This window comes from Lissotriton vulgaris, chromosome 9, assembly GCF_964263255.1.
Source record: "Lissotriton vulgaris chromosome 9, aLisVul1.2, whole genome shotgun sequence".
NCBI classification, from domain to species: Eukaryota; Metazoa; Chordata; class Amphibia; order Caudata; family Salamandridae; genus Lissotriton; species Lissotriton vulgaris.
In genome coordinates this window covers 471,601,563-471,623,258 of record NC_141697.1, presented here as the reverse complement: position 1 = coordinate 471,623,258, position 21,696 = coordinate 471,601,563, and the positions used below count along the sequence as shown (strand labels likewise).

General features: G+C 42.7%; 1 protein-coding gene across 2 annotated transcripts in view; it reads left to right on the top strand.

The window, feature by feature from the left end:
- BRF1 (BRF1 general transcription factor IIIB subunit) overlaps positions 1-21,696 on the top strand; it is a 1,205,829-nt gene that overhangs the window by 1,118,634 nt on the left and 65,499 nt on the right. For both annotated transcript variants that reach the window (XM_086937923.1, XM_086937924.1), the window contains exon 16: positions 6,637-6,688. In XM_086937923.1, coding sequence (XP_086794049.1) covers positions 6,637-6,688 — 52 coding nt within the window. The remainder of the gene's footprint in view (positions 1-6,636; positions 6,689-21,696) is intronic.

Sequence of the window (21,696 nt, the reverse complement as noted above, 5' to 3'; positions counted from 1 at the left end):
TGCCATAGGGCAGAAGCTAACAAGCGCTATATTACTGTAATATGCTGTCCTGCAGGTGCATGCCGTATACGTATTCTCCACAGCCAGAAGTTTTTGAACGTATTACTAAAACGTTAACCAGAATGTTCTCTTGTTCATCGGTCTCTCAAATGAATTGCTTAAAATGCAATCATATTAATATTTAAGTGGCCAGGTGGCCCGTGACTGCATTCTAAGTGCTGTACACCGCCAAGCAGGGAACTGCAGTTTAAATTCCCCTCTGGGTTGGACACAGCTGCGTTTGGATGTGTCCTGCTTCAGCCTCCGTAGCGCCCCTGGGCTAAAGCATCTCCGCACCATGGGAGCTGGGTGACATGTGCGCATCCAGTGTACCATTGCTGGGTACATACACGGTGCGTCTAAAGATGAGTCGGAGAATGGTGTAACGGTTTGTTTATTTATATTAATTTCTTTTATGCAGGAATATATGGCGTGAACTACTAGACCCACCACTGGGCAGCAGGGCGCTTTGTACGAATAAATACATGCTTTGTAATTTAGGAAACATTACGTGTCTAAATACAAATAACCGTAGAAAAAAGTTATTGAGGGCATTGGCAGCCACTGAAGACAACGGAATGTTTTTAAAGCTATTACGGGGGGCTTCACGGGTATAATTAAAACTAGATTCAGCTTCACTTACTGACAAAGGACATTGTCATTTAGGGCTGCAGGTTTGAAGCATTGGATGATCTGTCTCCTAAGCAGATGAGAGAACGAAGCGAGTGCCACCCTATTTGTGCATTACAATGAGACGGTGTAATTTACTCGCCTCTTTTTAAGTCTAGTCAAAGAAACAACCTTTCCATTAGATTAAAATATCACAGTATGTTGTCTTTTCCTGGCCCCTGGATAGGCACATTTGTGTTACTTGTTTTGCACCACCCCCCAAATTGTATGCATTGTTGGTCAGTCAGGGGATGGTGCCTAAAGTATCAGGTGAAGTAGTACGGGGCACCGTTACGCTGGGAGGGCAGGGGGTCAGGTCCTCGGTACGTCTGTACCCTAGTGTAGCTCCAGGGACAGAATGTTCAGACAGCGTTTTTATCAGTGCCCGCTTTTGCCTTGGTATTCTTAAGGGTATTACGAGCATACTTTAGGGCAGATATGCAAGAAAGCTCTTGACTATTATAGAATGCATAGCTGAGGCGACGAGGGCAGCCAAGCCTATTTATGTTGCCTGTCTCACTGACTGCTGCATCCTGCTAGCCTCTAGTAAGACCCAGACTGTCTTTTCGAAAACCATCTTGCTTTAGGTTGTTTTGTTAAGTGATTTTTGATCCTACAGGGACTCTGACAGAAATGTCAGTAACAAACATTGTCCGGTTTTATTTGACTAAGTCACCAACATAAATTATCTGTTAGTAATGTTTAGTTTGTAAAAATAACAAGTAGAGTTGACCAAAATGTTTCTGAAAGGGCCGCCATCTACTTCGCCCTGTTTTCCTGCACATTTCGCCCCTTCCCCACTGATGCCTCCTGGTACCACCCCCATGAATAATGTCCAAGCTGGATTGGAGGGAGAAAAGCAAGCAAGCGCACCTTCCTTAGGAAAAGCCCCCGCCCCCTAGATTTGGTCTTTTTTAAATGTGACTAGGTTGTGCGTTTTATAGCCCAATGTTTTACATTAATTAAAAAGCAATTGGCTTTGAAATGGCCCAAAAATTGTTGTCACCTTTGGTACTAGCCAGTGACATTGTGTTGAAAGCAGGTCTGTGCTTTGCTTCTTAATAAAAACATTAGGAAACCATGTTGTGCCACTTCTGGCTGTTCATTTAAGTAAGAAAAATGAAATGGCCATAACCATGAATTGATCTTCTGTGAAATAAACTTGTTAATATTCTCCTGGCCAACAGCCACTGACTGCGGATATATGTGGTATAATGCTTCAGCTGGCCCAGCAAGCACATGTCCGGTAAGTACTTGCCACGTTTGTCCTCACAAAACCCTGACCTGCCAAAAAATAATCTATAGAAGAGCTGCTATTTATAGAAAGATGTACATGAAGTGAAGCTGCAGTTCTGCAGTGAGCGAGGAGACTCACACAATTACAAAACCAGCTCTGGGCACTTTAATGCGGAATAGAACAGTCAAGTTTTGTTGTCATGTATATCTCTTGACATCCGTGTTCAGCCTGCCTCTAAGCACTCCCGGGTTGCATATGTATTGAAAATGTGAAGAGAGGGATAATGTGGTTTGCCCAAGGTCACACAGTTTTGTCTTTTTGTTGCAGTAGAAAACTCCTGAATTTGATCCCAAATTCAAAGTTGGGAATTAAGCCATTAAAAAACAAGTTGTGCCGACTTGTGCACGTGGTCTCTTTCTAACTGTTCAGGTGTATTAAACTTCCCCTCATGGATTGATGCCAAGGGATGACATCGCTCCCCACCCAGATATTCCGTGGCATTGGTTAGATGAGATTGTTTACCTCTTTTCCCAACGAGTTCTATACGGTTGTGGGAGGTCTGACAGAGTGAAGTCAGAGCAGCTAGCAAACCCCTCCAAAAGGTGTTGTACTCTGACCTCATCTGTGGTTCGAGATTAGAATAGTAGGTGAGAGAAGTTGGAGGAGTAATTAGGTCACTATAGAAAAACCAGGCTGCAGTACTACAGAGACCGGTAGGAAGACAGCAGAGAACGCGGTGCCGTCAAAACTGAGAAATAACCAGGCACTTCCTCACTCTAGCACTCGGATGGAGATCTATTGCTGACCCTGCTACACTAAAGAAAAGGAGCGAGTTAGCTCTGTGGAAAAGGGGTAGGGAACTCTGGTACACCTAATGCTCCTCACCACATTTCATTTCCAGTCTTTGCTCACAGTGTCTCTCCAAAGCGATAGCAAGAACTATCCGTTTCTCTTTTCCCTGGACTGGACTATTTTCCACTGTCAAATCACCTGCATTGTAAACTACTGCATCCCCTATGCAAAGGTGTAGTCTGAGAGGGGAATACCCCTTCCCCTCTCAGAGGGGTCACATCTACATCTCCAGTACAAGACCAGGCTCCATAGACGCTGTACCGTACTTGGTCAGTGGACCCCGGAACTCCCGGTGGGTGAATGAATCCCTCTCACAAGCATCCCCAGGCACCTGTCTTAGCCCATGCCTCTGTTTGCTTTCTGTATTTTTTAATAATTATAGTGGCACCACACACCCCTCCTTTCCGCTCTTGTCATTCCATGTGCCCTTATAGCACCAGCGGACTGTCGAGGAATTACAAGACTGATAGATGAGAAATAGATGTGCATACATCTTCCCCATACTTTGACAAATCTCTCATTTTATGCACACACAGATATGATCACATAACTTTCTCCTTTCGCCTCTTTCTTTTCAAACTCTCTGGATTTCTCCTCCTCTTCCTATCCACTCTCATTCTGTTTGTTACTGTGGACTGCGTTTCGACAGTACATGTTAACTGTGTGGAACTTAAATGTCCTTCAGTGTCTGAGCTCATCTTATAAATAAATCAGACCGCATTTTAGAGCCCAGCACTGTCACCCATAGAGGTATCTGGGCATTATGTCTCCGTCAAAGAGTCAGGCCTTGAGTCTCTTTCTGAAGTCTGACAGTCCTATCCTTGCAAGTGGGGCTGGGCTGCAGGCCCTCTACAAGTGAGGGAGATGTGGTCACACTGGTGGGCAGGTGGTACTGGGCATGTGCAGTACTCCATTTAAGAAGCTGTAGTGAGCAATTGCACAGAGGCCTGTTCTCTCACAGTTGAGCCATTACAGCTGCTAGCTAAAGGAAAATCGGCTGGCGACCAGTGACGGGGGAGCCATCCATCATGAAAATTGAAAGAAAGGGGTAATCATGGGAGCAGTTGGCAAACAGTGGAGCATGAATAGGTCAGGTTCTGAAAAAGTAGACGGCAACCCAGAAAATTATTCAACAGGCCTGCTGTCTGTGGCAGGGCTTAACGTGCACTTGTCCCATAAAATAAATTCCAGTTGGGTCTACTAGCACCCACCGGCACAAATTAACCACACTTTATTGGTGCTACCCTAGACTCAACATGACATTTATGGGTATATGGATGATACTTGGGGCACACCAGGGCATTGATGGGCATATAGGTGACTGCCATATGGAGGAAAAATGCACCTCTTTGTGGAATGGAACAACCATCCATTTTGTTATTAAAAACACTTGTTCTATCTCAGGTGACTGTACTGGTAGGTGGGCCCTAAGTTGTATAGTGCCTTGAATGTGTGTGAGAGGAGTTGGAAATTAGGGCATTTGTGTATTGGGAGCCAGTGGAACTCCCTGAGGTGTGGTGCGAGTTCAGCGTGAGAGGTTAAGGTTGAGTCTTGCTACCAAGTTCTGGATAGTTTGTAGTCTTCTTGTGAGTTGCTTGGTGATCCCAGCATGGAAGGTGTTCACGTAATCCAACTTGCTGTGACTGGGGCATGGTGACCGTTTTCTAGTATTGCTTTGGAGCCATTTGAAGTTCGTTCTCAGCGTCTTCAGGATGTGGAAGCAGGATGCAGTGACTGCATTGACTTGTGCTGTTCTGTCCAGTTTGCTGTCCATGATTCTTCCTCAGTTCTTGAAATGGGTGCTGGTGTGGGTCCGAATTTGACTGCTCATCAGTTTGAGTCCCATGGTAAGGTGTTCTTTTCTAAGATCATTACTTTTGTATTGTTGGTGTTGAACTTGAGACATTTGGCTTTTATCCAGTTAGCGACTTTGGTCATGCAGGTGACAAACTTGTTTCTTGTGTTGGGGGTCTTATCGGTGAGGGTGAGTGTAAGTTGTGTGTCATCGGCATAGGAAAGAATGTAGATGATGTGTGCACTCCACAGATGGGTTTGCAGGCATCCTAGGAGTAAGGTGCCAGGCTGACATCTTTTGTTCTCTCTGTTAGGAAGGAGCGGAGCCAGCGGAGAACGGGTCTATGGATGCCAATATCATGCAGGATAGGGTGTGGGACTGTGTTAAATGATACAGAAGGGTCCAGGAGCATGAGGGGTGCAGTTTCTCCTTTGTCAAGGATCATATGGATGTGGTCTGTAGAGGCGATGAGTGCTGTTTTTGTACTGTAGTTGAGCCTTAATCCGGACTGCAAGACATGAAGAAGCTGTTGATTGCTGAGGTGGTCAATCTAATTGTAATTTCAATGGCACTCTTAGGCTTTCATAAAGAAAGTGTTTCTCTCTGCAAAACGCTGTGTAGCACCTTGTCATTTAGTTTGCCCTTACATTTTCTGTTTGGAGACCTCACCCTTGGTTTTGGTGTGTTTTATTATCCATGTTACTCCATAAGACTATCAGACTTTTCACCCCCCACAACATTGGCATGACAGATCATGTTCCTCATTGTGGCAATGTCGACCAAGTGGGTTACAGTATTTTTCTTGAAACACGCCTTATATATTTTTTCTGTGGAGACTAGATGTTTGTGAAAATGTTTTGCAGTGTATAACTCGGACTTTCAAATTAACTGAGAGTTTGTTTTCCTTACATCTCCTAATCTGTAATCTAATCTTTCCCAAATCCCCCCTCAAATCAAAATATGGTTGCAGAGTACCATTTCCACTTGGATTTTATTGATATGCTCTGAATTTTACTTGATCTTATAAAATATTTTCGAACCCTTTTGTGTATGTTGGTGGCTTTAATCGGTGCAATCAGCTCTTAAACTTTCCATTCTGATGTCTCAAGATTTGAAATGATATATATGATAAGTTGGCCAGCTCTCCTATTCTGTTTTCATGCCATCTACAGAGAACCATGGCAACCAGTGTTTTTCCTTTTCCGATGGTGTGTTCCACCGAATGTGTCTGCAAAATTGCCACCTTAAAGTTTATCCTCCTGGTGTGATGCTGAATTTGATCAAGTCATATTGAAGAATATATTTGGCAAGAAAAGTGCTATAGCAGTTAGCTTCTCCGAAGCAGAGTTTCTGGATTCTTTGAAATCATCTCATTACTCTGGGGGAAGGATGGCTTAGATTTAGAGGAAAAACAAGTTATTCTTTTAGACTAATTGTATTCCCAGCGATCCCTCCATCTCAGAATTGACCAACCTCTTATTGTTGGTTTTCCTCCATAAACCTTTGATACCGATGTATACAAGAAGAGAAAGCTTGACCTGAAGGTAAGCTTGTGACAGAGAGTGAGTGGTGGTAACTTCCCAGACATGCGTGGAGCGGTGCATGCATCTGGGTTTCCAGAGGTTTAATCTTTTCTTAAGGGAAAAAGTACTAAATTCCCAACGTGAGGTTCCATACTATGCCAGTGGAGTCGGACTAAGAGTACATGAGATACTACTGTAAGCAACTTTAACTCACCAGTCAATATTACGAGTAAAAATGTGATCTTTATTTTCAAGTGCCCCTTTTCACAGTTTGTTATTGTTTGTTTGATTGACGTCTTTCTAAAATACTGTTTTAGGATTGGAGCGTTGCTTCTAATGTATTGGCAAAGTGTAATGTGTTGATGCATATTTGTGAAATTGCACATTCTTAATTCCTAAATTTAAAATACTGTTCAATAATGATATACACTTTTCTCCAGCAAGTGATGTTTGTACATCATCTGTTTTGAAAGATTCTGGCAAATATTTTTTTATAGCAAAACCTTTTTTATTCATTTCAGAATGAGGCCAATGGTTTCTGGCATACCCGCCAAAAAGGCTGCAGTCCAGCAGGTATTTGACTATGTACTTTATTAAAAATTTTCATGTTTACTCTTTAAAGTTTTGTGAACGATTTTACTTTCTCCCTAATAGGTTATCAGAAAACGAAATATCAATTTTTGCATACTAAGATACTACACAATGAGAATTTGTGGTATATGTCTTCTACCTCTATTGTAGTTCTCTTTATTTAGTGTTGTAGTTCTTTCTTCTCTGTTAGATTCTTAGCTATGTAATATGGAATCCTTTTACTGTATCCTGGTGATCCAGATTCTACTTCAGTGAAGCGGTTGGAGCTGAACTGAAGAGATGCCTGGACTCTAGCACCAGTGGGTCTATTTATACCTTTAAGAATAAATAAGCTTTAAACCTAATTCTGCCTCCTGCCGCTCTTTACAATGGCGACGAGGATGGGATGTCTTCTACCTCTATTGTAGTTCTCTTTATTTAGTGTTGTAGTTCTTTCTTCTCTGTTAGATTCTTAGCTATGTAATATGGAATCCTTTTACTGTATCCTGGTGATCCAGATTCTACTTCGGATGATTTAAGGTACTGTGGTAAGGCCTATCATGATTTGTCTCATCATTCTAAAAACAAAGATGTTTCTATTGGCGATTGGGTAAGAATTATCAAACCATCTTTCACCCCCAAGGGTTCGTCTAAGTTCTCTGAACCTTTTCAAGTTGAGGATGTCACCTATCTCTTAATTGTATTGGATGATCGGAACCTGGGCATAAATTGATACCAAGCTTGCCAAGGTCAAACCAACCCACAATATTCTTCCCGTCAATAGCCACATAAATTTTAGTAAAACAGTTGTAGCTTCTGTTGACGCTTTAGAATTCTGTTGTTTTGGTGTTGAGGAGAAGGATTGGAGTCATCATTTTTCTAATGATAGTGTTTTGCAGAAGGTTAAATCTTATGTCGCTAATGGTTGGGTTTTTGTTAAGAAAGGAACATGTGGTATATGTCTTCTACCTCTATTGTAGTTCTCTTTATTTAGTGTTGTAGTTCTTTCTTCTCTGTTAGATTCTTAGCTATGTAATATGGAATCCTTTTACTGTATCCTGGTGATCCAGATTCTACTTCAGTGAAGCGGTTGGAGCTGAACTGAAGAGATGCCTGGACTCTAGCACCAGTGGGTCTATTTATACCTTTAAGAATAAATAAGCTTTAAACCTAATTCTGCCTCCTGCCGCTCTTTACAGAATTCGACCTGTATTTAATTTATATAGCTCTCTTTTATTAATTCGAATAGCGTAAGGTACATTCCCCATAAACATCTACATGCGATTATTTGGTCTGTTGGGTTTACTATAAAGTTTTACATGCAATTCAGAGGTTTTTGGTCTCCCTCCCTCTTTCTCACCCCCTTGGTAAAGTTGTCCATGCAATCCTAGAGGGAAAAGCGGGAAAAGCTTTCCCACTGTGAGAGAGTGTTTAACCACTTAACCGCGGCGCGAATTCCGCCGGGTTTAAAAGAGTGGGCGGGGCTGCATCGGCCAATGGACGTGCGCACCACTACCGAGGTAGTGCACGCGACCGCCGTTGGCCGAGGCGCGCAGCGAAGGGGTTAAGACTCGGTGCAATGTGGTCCTACAAGCTAAGCCCTCCTTGATGCGGATTGAGAACTCCTGAGAAGAGTACTGCCAATAATAAGGACCAAAACCTATGCCTGAAGATCAGGTTCGACTCAAGTTAGGGTCAACTGTGGTTGCCAGAGAGAGATTACCTGTCGGAAAATTATTGGTTTGATTGTACAGGTCCATAGATGCCTATAGTTTGTTACCAGATAGCAAAAAGGTGTTAACTGGGTTGAATGGTTGATACTCCGTGGAGTGTTTTGTCTCTATTTCTGCTGGGGTCTGACTTAGGTATAGGTGAACACTATGCATGTCTTACGAGTAGCAGTTGTGACTTTGTATTGGCTCCCTTGAAATACTTCGATCTGGTCAGGGAATTTAGCCACATGTGGTCATTTCCACCACGTTTTTGCCCTCATAAAAAAACAGTTGCCAGCATCATTTCCGAGCTAGCACGAAATTCGGGCATTTCCTGTTTGAATACTTGTGTGAATTGGCTCACCCTGTTGCCAGTGTATTTATATATGCGACTGATGTACGTATGCCACTGGGTGACGAGACAAGGAAACTGGGTGAACGTGGCCAATAGCCTGGATGAACCCAGCTCGTATACATAATGTCTATGACAGAACTGATGGAAGGAGGTAAGTTGGTCTTCACATGTAGTACGGTGGGAGTTGTGACACATAAGCTTCAGTATTTGGTGGTGTGAACACTAAATAATGTGAGCTAGCTTTAAAACCTTAATATTCCTCCCTGATGCATTAAAAGAGGATGTAAAGAATTGGAATGCCGTATTGTTGTTATGACACTGCCATATGACATTGATTAAGATGAGAGCACTTTAACAATTATTGTTCTTCATTATCTTGCCAATGCAGATTCTAGAATCTTATTTCTGGGAAGTTAATGGTCTGTTTGGTAGACTTACTGGACCAAGACGCTTTGAAAATGCAATGATATGTATTCGGTGGACTGCGCAGACACACTCGACAGAGAAGATTTCGCCTGTGGGCTCCTCGGGAAAATTAATGGCACATATAGTGCTATGGAGGGTGTAAGCCCTTTTTCCACATGACTGTCGCCACTCGTTGCATTGTGCAGACCCTTTATTTTTTATAATCAGACTTTTAACAAGTTCAAGGCATGGTAGATCTGTGTATCAAAGTAATGGGTAATGTAGAGACAGTAGATTTATTTACAATGACAATTCACTGGCGAAAGTGCTAAGGGGCAATTTTTGTATGGGCATACCTACAATTCAAAAGGCCCTTACAATCTAGGCCCTTACAATCTAGACAGTGGGTGACAGGGCTCAATGGTTCAGTGCAGCAATTCAATAAGATAGTCAAACTTAGAGATGATGTACTCTATCTTTTGAGACCTCAATTTAGGTTTATCTAATTGAGACATCTAGCCGCAGATTCCTGAACTTGTGAATTCTCGCCAGGCGTCAGGATCCAGTCAGGTGCCTGGGTAGAATTCACAAGTTAAGGAATCTGCAGCTAGACTGTGTCTATACCCGATAATACGTTACCGAAGGTAAGTAACTTGTTCTTTAAGTCAACAACTGTAAGCATTTCATAGATAACATATTCAATATGTGCAATTAAAGATATTTCAATATAAAAAAGAGCAGTAGAGCATAAATCATGCAATATAATTGTAGTCATTGGGTATTCCAGCAAACAAATAACATTAGCACCTTACAGTGATCACCCAAAAGTGTAAATATGTGCTGTATTAAAATAATTGGAAAGTTTAGCGGAAAATCTTCGCTGTGTGCTTTCTACGTGTCAGGTGCCTGACTGGTGTCCCACACGGATTCGTATGTTCATGATGTGGTTTGTCTAGTCCTGGATATTTGGATTTGGGGACAAGATATCTACTTTTGAAACTACTAATTGAAGAATCACCTAGTGGAATAGAAAGACAAGGAGGCCATATCCAAATACTAGAGTACCTATGGAACTATTTATTCATTATTTTGGTCTTTGGATTGGAATGCCTTGAAGAAATTCTCTGTTGTGAACGAAATGCGATGGCTGAGCTGTAACAATCCGAATAAGAATGATGAAAATATAAAAGCTTTTTGGAGTACAAAATAAAGAAGAATCCAGAAACGTAAATTATTTAATAGGGATTTTTTTTTTACTCTACGGGCGCAGCACTATGTTTATAGAATTGTGATGGGGATTTGTATTCTAGATCAAAATCCTAAGTGAGACTTGGCATTAGGGATCTGTTCAATTAGTTCTCCCCCTTGGCTGCTTGTGCTTGTCAGTGTTGCAGCCCCATTTTATTTTAGGGGTAAAGTGCATTCATTAAGAAATCCAGGACAGAGCAAGACCTCGACCGTCAGTCACTCACAGCATGCACTTGTCTGCTTGAGCACTGTGCCTTCTGCCAGCTGCGGGTTCTCCATGGGAATGGAGGAGCACCACTCCCCACATTGCTGTGCAGAAAGCTGGGACAATAAAATAGTAATAAAACGATTTTATCACCATTTTATTTTTTCATGCTTTGTTGAACTGAGAGGGCAGGGCGGGGACCATGCAGCATTGCTGCTGATTGGCAGCATTGACGGGTGGCCCGTTCAGTGTGAATTGTGCATGTCGGTTTTCCGGAGCGCAGAGGCAGCCTGCTCCAGCCAATCCAGATGCTTCTCGCATGCAGCATGAGAGCAGTGTCTGGAATGGAGAAGGAACTCTGGGAGCTGGGGGACCTTGCGCTCGGAGTAGTCTGGAACCGGGGACTGGAGAATTTTTTCTTTTCAGATTTAAATGTTTGTATGTTTTTTAATTGCATTTACCACCACAGCCTTCTGCACCCTCTTTTACCAACTTCCTCATCCCTTTCCATCAGCCCTTGTAGGCACTGCTCTTCTCAAACTCATCATTTTTTCATAACACCTCTGCCAGGTTCCTCCAAAGGTCCCTCACTTTGACCCTGGGTTGCTCTCTATTAGTTGGTGGCAACCTTAATTCTGTTAACAAATAACACAATAGATTGTGCAGTGATTTAATGCCAGTTGACATCTGTTATGAATTTTAGAAAAAAAATGTTGTGGAAATTGCCCTACCCAATCCATGCTCTTCCTTGAGCCTCAAAATGTGGCTAGAGGAACACACTTCAGGACTTGCACAGGACCAAACCTAGTTACCTTAGACCATTTATCAAAAGAAGGGATGAGGAAGAACAAAAATGAAGATCACTGCACTTCAACTACAATAAAATAAGTCTGTGATTAAAATGATCTTCATAACTCATCAGAATGAACAAATTATTGAAAAAAAGCCACTATTTCAACTGGATTTTCATTGCGAACATCTCTAGCAAGGAACGTTATAGACTCCACTTGGAATTCTGCATTTTGGAGTGCACAAAGACCACGTTAGCTCAAGCTTTTTGTAGCACCACCCCAGACTGCCTTGTTTGAAAATCAAAAGGTGCAGAAACTTTAGCTCAACAACAGGACACTCTCCATACAACCTACTCTTACGGTCATGAAGATCACCAACAGACGTTGGATCCTGGCCTCCTTCAGTTAAAGTGAGATGCCCAGCCAGCTGTTCAACCAACTCTGTTTATTTAAATTTCCAAGAACATACCACTCTCAATGATTATCATTAACCCCTCCGAAGGTGGTAGGCACAAGCAGATACCCAGCTATCTCTTTATCCCCACTAATGCCACTACACAGATAAGCGCTACTACACTAGTGTGGTTTGGCACATTTAAATGTAGAGACCTAATAATTTAGAAAAATATATATTTTAAGAATATCCACAAGTAGTCACAGGGTCTGTTTTTTATTTTTTTGCAGGCTTGTTTTTAGACTTTTTATATAGGGCATACTGGACCCACCCAATCAATCAATTTGGATTTGTAGAGCGTGATTTATCACCCCCAGGGGTATCCAGGTGCTGAAGATAAGCTGATTAGTCGAACAGCCAGGTCTTGAGTGCTCTTCTGAAGTCAGACCCAAGGGAATTGGAGCACTTTACATAAGTCCTAGATTACAAACAAGGCACAGTGGTGGCAGCCAAATATGCTCGTCCATATGCCTATCTTCTTATGGGACAGGTAGAAAGAGAATAGCTCTGGAATTATGACTTTGCAGATTTCACATAACTTGTTATATAACTAAAAAGATATATAGACTATATCTTAGTTATCTGCCACAGACGCATAGATCAGCTAAAATAATATTTTGAAATAATGCACATCAACCACTTTAATATAAAGATAACCCATAAGAGTGACATTTTTGGGCCTTGAAATTTATATCAACAACAACCAGCTACATACCAAGTGTTGGAGATGGCCCTTTTTGCAGGGTTATCCCCAAACCTTTGACTTCTTCCTCCTATTTTTTCCTGACCTGCTGCTGTTGTTGGTTTTAGGACTCTGGGCACTTTATCACTGCTGATCAGTGCTAAAGTGCATATGCTCTCTGTGTACATTGTGTTATGGATTGGTGCTTCCATGATTGGCATATTTGATTTAGTAATCAGTCTCTAGTAAAGTGCACTGAGTGTGTCAGGGCCTGTAAATCAAATGCTACGAGTCCGCCTGCAGCACCGATTGTGCCACCCACATGAGTAGCCTTGAAAAGGTTACTCGGACCTGCCACTGCAGAGTCTGCGTGCAATTTGTAACTGAAATGTCGACTTGGCACCCACTTGCCAGGCCCTAACCTTTCCTATTCTTACATATCAGTCATCCCTAAGGTAGGCCCAAGGTACCCCGTGGGCAGGGTGCAGTGTATGTGAAAGGTAGGACATGCCCTTGTGTGGGTGTGGCATTTCTTGATACTGAATTACTGCCAATTTCATTTTTCACTATTGAAAGGCTATCTGGCCCGTATTAAAGCATGGGAGTTACTTTATAACATCTTATAAATATAACTTCCCATTGGGACCAGATAGTAAAATAACGTTTAGTATGCCTGAACTCAGAATCTAAAGATGCATCTTTTAGTATAGGTGATTTTTACATTCTGTGTTAGAAAATACTACTTTTAGAAAGTAGGTATTTTCTTGCTTATCTTTCCTGTGTGCCTCTGCTTGGATGAGTATTGACTGTCTGGCTTTGGAGTGACGGGGGATGGGGAGGTGCATTCTCTCAGATGGCCACCGGGGGGTTGATGTGTGTCCTGCCTTTCCTGAATGAGTCAGGGCTGGGCTGAATAGACCTGGGCTGCGTTCAGAGTAGTGGGAGGAGTTGTCACTAACACCTGAATAGGCCCAGTCTACATTTAGAGTGGTGGGAGGAGATTTCCCTTGCACCTGAATAGGCCCTGTCTGCCGTGGACAATGCTGTCTCCACCTCTGGCTAAAAAGCAGGGCCAGGGAGGACCAAACTGATTTGGACAAAGAACAGACACTCTCTGCCTGAGAGAACAAAGGAATTTTGGGTATAAATACTGGGGCCCAGACCCCAGAATTTTAGAACTCTTTTGGACCAAGAAGACTGCCAGGAACAAGAGCTGGAGAAGCTGTGAGGAGGAACTACCAGTTTGCTGAGTGTTTTACTGTGTTGGCCTGCAGTGGCTGCTTCGGTCTTGGGCAGTGAAAGTACTGGACCGAACTTTCTGCAATCTACTTTTGTGAGTTTCTCCAAGGGCTTGAGGTAGAGCTTTCCCCCTGTTCAAGAAGTCTGAGGAACAGCAAAGACTTCAAGTTCTTCTGCCCTCAGCACTTGGGACTGTGTGTTTTGCGCTGCAACAGAAGGAAAAGCAACCCAACGCAGTCTATGACGCTGCTGCCGACTCCGTGTCCTGAAGGCACCACAGTGGGCACCGCCGCACCGCGCGACCCTGGTCTCACGGATGCCGCCTGCTGAAGATGCCACTGAGCCGCTGCTCGCACTGCGACCCGTGGGCACCGCACTCCTCATCGCCTCGCTTCACAACTCCACCTTGGTATCCCAGATGCCGCCGCTCCACTCTGAAATCGAAGCAGCTGTTTGCACCATGGTTCGAGGGCACCGCTCGTTAAGTTACACGACGAACCGCCCTCATCCCGCACCCCATCCTTGGCCTACTGATGCAGGTGCCATTGACTCCAGTTCGTCAGCCATCAGCAGCGCCTCAGGAACTACGACGACTCTGCCTGCACCGCGACGAGCACCGCACCGCTCTGCACCGCGATCCTGGTCTCACCGATGACACCATCTGGCTCCACCACAGAGCCACTGTTCGCACCGTGACCTGAGGGCATTGCATGCTGCACTTCGCACCGCCGCATCTAAAGCCAGCGCTCCTGATTTCAACTGCGAGGAGTTCGATCACCAACGCATGCAACTTTGAGGGCCTGACGACTCCTGCAGCAACGCCTGCTGGCGCTGTGCTTACGGAAGCTCAACGACACCCTGCATTTCTAAAAAGTACTGTTTTGCGGGTCTTCCTGACACCGTAGCTGGCCTGCGACGCCGCAGTCAGCCATAACTGTTTGGATTTGTTTGTTCACGACGCCGTGATAGCCCCAGAGTGAGCTATTGACTTCAAGGAACTGTTTTTCAAGGTTATTTTGATAACTGAAGATTTCTAAGTACTGTATTGTTTTTGGCATTGTCTTGAGTATATAAAAATATTGGATATTTTTCTAAACTGGTGTGGTGTCCTTTTGTAACGCTTACTGTATTACTGTTGGTTATGTGCAAATGCTTTACACACTTCCTCCCTGAATAAGCCCGACTGCTCGTGCCAAGCTACAAAGGGGCTGAGCAGGGGTTATTTTAGGAGTGTAACTCCCTTATCCTGACTAGGAAGATGGGTCCCTATTTGGACAAAGGTATCTACCTCTGCCAACTAGAGACCCCCATTTCTAACACCAATATTTATAGGAAAAATTCAGCAGCTTATTCTATCCTGAATGGAGAAAGCTGCCATCCAAAACACATGATCAAAAATATATGTGAAGGAGAATTCCTTAAAATCAGATGCAGCTGCAGTGAGCTACTGAGAGTTGAAATAAAGGCTAGATAAACTGCCATCAGGTTAATGGATGGGGCTTTATTACTAAAATAATGAACCAGGTCATTAAACCAGACAAACTAAGTTGTGGTCTCTTTTAACACCTAACGCATTCACTTATAAAACAGTGGCTTCATTTTATGAATAAATCCCATGAGGGTACGTAATAAAAAACGTAAATGATAGTTGCCTCATTAGTATACACACGTCACACTTGCTGCCACAAAATGGTAACACATTGTACTCATTTTTCCTACAATTAAATATTCTATTTTATTGTTATTAATATGTAGCACTTTTGTTGATGGGTGATACCTGGGTAACCGACTTAGGAGAGTTTCGGTATAAACCTTGAGAAATTGGTCTAGTACAACCATCCGTAGAACTTGCAGAGTCCTTCGAGGTAGGGAAGAGTGTAACACATAGGCCTTCAGGCTTTGCACTTTTATTTCTCACTTCTGGACAGAGCTGCCAATCCACTAGGTAACAAGAAGGTAAGAGCGGGGCTTTTCTCATTGCAATTAAGATAAGTGTGTATTAAGAATTAAAAAAGAGGAATTCATTTCTGCATTCACAAACTATAGATATTTATTGACTTGTCAAGAAAAAAACATTTACCTTAACATACTAGGCCTCTTACAGGTTATGTCAATATTAGACAGCTGCGTAGTGTGCCATCTACCAGGTTGCCACTGTATGTGGCACCATTGCCAAGAAGAGCAGCACTGAAATGCCACTTCTAGGGCCTTAGAAATCCTTCCACTGTGCATAGGACTTGGATCCCAATATCCTTGGAGCGAGCGGCAATCTAACTTTGTGGATGATTTCAGTCCGCGAAGATTCATTTAAATCTTTTATAATTTCTATTAAAAATACAACCACTTAGGAGCTGGTAGTGAAACTTAATGAGGCATGCTCATAATCTGTCTTCTCAAATGTTTAATATATGAATAATTAAATGCAGTCGGCAAAGCTTTAGCCGCGGAGTGAAATGACAGTACATTTAAAGGTTTCAAAACACAGTACCAACCACTAAAGGGTCCTCTTACATCCTACGTTAAAGAGCTGAGCGACTATCGCAGAGACAAAACTGTCTTATACACTTGCAGATCTCGGTTTATCATCAGGTTTATTAGCTTTGATACAAATAATATAATAAATAGTATTGCTCCATCCAGCAGTTTTCAATTCGCGTGGGTAAAGCGGATTATTGCACCTTCCTTATCTAGCTGTGTAGAGCTTTTGTCCATAGGCTATAATTAGCTTAAGCACAGAATGATTATTAGCATGACGTTTTAAAAACAAAGTGTGCAACTCAGGAATCGTACATGCATGTTTTTAGACTGACTCTGAAGTGTAAGAAGTTTTATGGGGCCTTAAAAAGATGGTGTGTTAGCTAGAATATATCCTTCACTTAGTCTTATTAGTGAAAAAATACAGGAGGTTCCTGGGTGAGGCAAACACTTTATCTTGCCAGATGAGAATGGGATTTTATTGGAATTCAATTCGTGTAGAGCATATTACATTTCTAAAGGAAGATAAAAGACTAGTCTGTATATCATAAGAGAAAAATGTTTGGTGTTCTGAAACAACCTTCACAGGTAGATATGTATCCAGAATGAAGGCACGGTCTGTGTTCCATGCACTTTTTTCCAGTTACTTCAGAGGTAGAGAAGTGATACTCCACCAGGAGCAGGAGATGTTGTCTTCAGTTGCCACATCAATACTACACACATCCTAACATTCCATAGAGACTAGAGCTATACTGACCAACAACGGAACGACAATCCTTGCACATCCTACCACACGCCTTACTCCAGTATTGGAACTTTCATAATTCACATGCTTGAATCCTTCCGAGGCGTTATGACGGGGGACCCGGTACCTTTAACATAGAACTACAAAGATGGGTATAAACTAGAAAAGGCCTGGGCCTCTTATTTTAGCAACCTATCATAGTCATTATTATAAAAAAGTCACCAAAGTTGTGTCTTAACCAATCAGCATGAATCACTCTCTAGAACACACCTGAGAGAAGTTCAGTACCCCCGATTTCCTGCCGCACGTTGCTATGGAGTCTCCTCTGAGCTCTGCTCAGCTTTTCACAGAGTTGTGTTGCAGAGAGGTGTGGAAAGGGGCGTGGCCTCGGACCACCTCTCTGCAACGCAGCTCTGTGGCGCTTACTGGAGGTACCTGGTGGGCTAGTTGGCCCTCAGGGACCCTCAGGATTCAAGGAGACTTAATCCCCCAACTTAAAACGCGCCATGGGGCGCGTTTGCACACTTGTCACATCATGGTGGAGAAGTGTGGCTCAGGGGTTAGAGGCGGCAGACCCGGAAGCTGAGATCGGTCCTGGACCAGGGTTCAATTCCCCGCCTCGGCGGGTCTAGGGCTAAAAATTCCACGGACTCGATAATTCTCGCTCCGGTGCCTTCTCGACTCACGGGTTCACACTCTGCGACTCTGGGCAATAGCTTGCTTAATCTCCACAACGGCCCCTCGCGGCGGGATGCCTGACTTTCACCTTGTGGATACCCGCTGGGGCTATCACACAGGGGAATATCAGGACGGGTTCCCAAGCAAGCGCCGGGACACCCACTGCGGGTAGCTGTGCGCTATATAAGCTCAACTACATTTACATTTATTTACATTTACATGCCTCACCCCCTCCCTTCACCACTGTGCAAACGGGCCCTCTGGCCCATTGTAAGTTGGGGGATTAAGTCCCCTTGAATCCTGAGGGTCCCTTGGGAATTACACCAAACTTGGCACCCAGGTACCTCCAGTAAGCGCCACAGCCCACCAGGTACCTCCAGTAAGCGCCACAGAGCTGCGCTGTAGAGGTGTAAAAAGGGGCGTGGCCTTGGACCACCTCTCTGCAAAGCAGCTTTGTTCCGCTTACTGGAGGTACCTAGTGGGCTAGTTGGTCCCCAGGGACCCTCAGGATTCAAGTGGACTTAATCCCCAACTTATAACGTGCTGGAAGGCAGGTTTGCACAGTGGTGCAGGGAGGGGGTGGGGCTTCATATACGAAGTTAGCAATCCTGCTGTGTGGGACTTACTGGTGGTAATAAAAGGGATAGTTGGCCCCCAAGGTTGACGTTGGAGGCTAACTACTCCTCTTGTTACCTCCAGTAAATCCCACTCAGTGGGATTGCTAAGAGGTGTTTCGGAGGCCACGCTCACCTTTCTCCACCACTCTGGAAATACGACTAGTTTGTGATAGTTAGAAATTAGCATTTAAAAAACCTTTGAAATTCACTGGAAAAACATAGGTATCAGGGACCTTATAGTTAGAAATTAGCATTTAAAATGCCATTGAAATTCACTGAATAAACCATAGGTTTTAAGCAGGTTATAGTTAGAAATTAGCATTTAAAGAAACCTTAGAAATTCACTGAAAAAACCATAGGTTTGATGGACTTTATAGTTATTGGACATTTCACTCGTGCAAAACTAGAGAAATTCCACCGTTACAGTTAGTTTAGCTAACTATAACTCGCGCCCTGCAATACACTGCTGATGATGTCACATATTACATCATTCATGACATGGTCAGTGACCTCGCTGATGACATCTCAAATGACATCACTGATGACATCATCCACGTGATAATCTGATGCACCTCCTCACACTCTAATATAACCTTTGATACACCCACTGTAAAATACAGACTACCATTTTCGAAACCATCGACACACCAATACCAGTTACTACATATGCACTGATTCCTAGGTCTACACACACATTCACATTTTTCACCCATACAATCACTCATACATGCAGTCACTCATCAATACAGCACCATCATATGCACTCACACTATACAGACACACACGCGCCGCCTCTCATCCATGGAGTTACTCACACACCTAGTCAGTCATGCAAAGAATCATTCACACTCCCATTTACTCACCTATACAGTTATACGCACACCACCTCACTTATTCATACAGATACTAACACATACTTACTCTCTTATACAATCACTGATACAAGTACACACTCATCCATACAGCCACTCTCACAATCACTGACTTTCACGTATAGTCAATCATATACTCCAACTCTCACATACACTGCCTTTTGCATATGTAGTTACTTGGACATGTACCACTGAGACATCCATTCACTCACCAACACATCCATACACACACTCACTCACCCACCCACCCACACAGCTGTTTCCACACGCACTCTTGAACCCATACACTCAGTGAATCAACCACTCACACATCTATGCAGAGTCACACACCTCCCACCCACAAACACGCATTCGCCCCAAAAAATACTCAGACAACCAATCAATAACCTGCATAGAGACTCATGTAGCTACTGACCAACCTATGCAGCAGCTTACACAACAACAGACACACTGATACACACATTCACACAGTTTAGTCACAAACCCATGCATTCAGTAAGACATGTAATCACTCACTTAAACAGGCACACACACACCTACTAAATCCTCCATCCAGACACTTATACACCCACTCATTCTTCAATACACCCTGGCATATATATATATATATATATAACCTATTTAAACTTTACAGAAACAGTCACTGGATGATGTCATCAGTGATGTCATTTGAGATGTCATCAGCGATGTCACTGACCATGTCATTCATGATGTAATATGTGACGTCATCAGCAGTGCATCACGGGGCGCGAGTTATAGTTAGCTGAACTAACTATAATGGCGGAATATCTCTGGTTTTGTACAAGTGAAATGTCCAACTAACTAGAACGTCCCTGAAACCTATGGTTTTTTCAGTGAATGTCTAAGGTTTTTTTAAATGCTAATTTATAACTATAATGTGCCTGAAACCTATGTTTTAAAAAAAAAAAAATATATATATATATATATATATATGTATGTGTGTATATATATATATATATGTATGTGTGTATATATATATATATATATGTATGTGTGTATATATGTGTATATATATATATATATATATATATGTATGTATATATGTGTATTACCTACTGGCGGTCGCCAGTAGGTATATATAGTTAGGACCTAGTTACCATAGGAAATCCCCAATATTCTATTGGGAATAACTTTGGCGCCAATTGAGGAATCTGCGTGTAATTTTCCTTAAAATTGCTTCGCTCCGCTCCTTCCCTGAAAGTTTCGGGGGGATTCGTCAAGCGGGGGCTGAGAAAAAAGAGGGGTCCCAAAACGTGTTTTCCCCATGTTAATTTCTGAATGGAATTACACCAAACCTGGGAAAAATGGTAGGGCCTGGTATGCAGATGTGCCTTTGCTATGTTTGGTGAAAATCACTCCAGTAGTTCTTGAGAAAATGGAATTTGAAATTTTTCAAATGGCATTTTCTATGGGACCTTTAGACACGGCTACAGCCCAAACGGCTGAACGGAATTACACCAAACTTGGCAAAATGGTAGGGACAGGTATGCAGTAGTGCCTTTTCTATATTTGGTGAAAATCCCTCCAGTAGTTGTTGAGAAAATTGAAGTTGAGCAAATTATATATCTATATGCGCTCACCGTACTGTCAACATTCCAAACTGTCCAAACCAGTAAGTGTTGGCCACCATCTTGTTTTTCAGGAGAATTGAGGCACAAGAGAGCCCAAAACAAGAGTGGAAAACACAAAAAGGGGGCACAGTAGAGACCCCCCAACCCTCTAGCCCTTCTCAGGGGGTCCCAAAAGGACCCCCAAGGGCAAACAAAAAAATTTGGAAAAAATCGCGGTGTACGCGCACCGTACGCGTACGGTACGCGTACCGTGCACGTATCCCGCGATTTATTATTTTTTTTTTTAAATTGCACTTGGTGGTCCTTCTGGGACCCCCTGAGAAGGGCTAGGGGGTCAGGGGGTCTCAACCCTGCCCCCTTTTTGCGTTTGCCACTCTTGTTTTGTGCTCTCTTGTGCCTCACTTCTCCTGAGAAACAAGATGGCTGCTCAGGTGGTCCCAAAAGGATAATAACATATATAAATGTTATCCGCTAATAGAATTAGCATTTACAAAACCTTTGAAATTTATTGAAAAAAAAATATAAGTTTCACGCCTGATATAGTTAGGAATTAGCATTTTAAAAACCTTGCAAATTCACTGAAAAAACCATAGATTTCAAGCCTTATATAGTTAGGAATTAGCATTTAAAAAACCTTTCAAATTCACCTAAAAAACCATAGGTTTCAGGCCTTATATAGTTAGGAATTAGCATTTAAAAAACCTTGCAACTGAGATGTCATCAGTGATGTCACAGACCATGTCATATGTGACATCATCAGCAGTGGATTGCGGGTGCGCGAAATATAGTTAGTACAACTAACTATATAGGAGTAATTATATATATATATATATTCGCTCCACGACAACTTCAATTTACTGAATAAAACAGGACACCCATTAGCTCCAGTTAAAGAATTTATTCTGCAGGTGAAAAAATCTCCACGACGCGTTTTGACATTA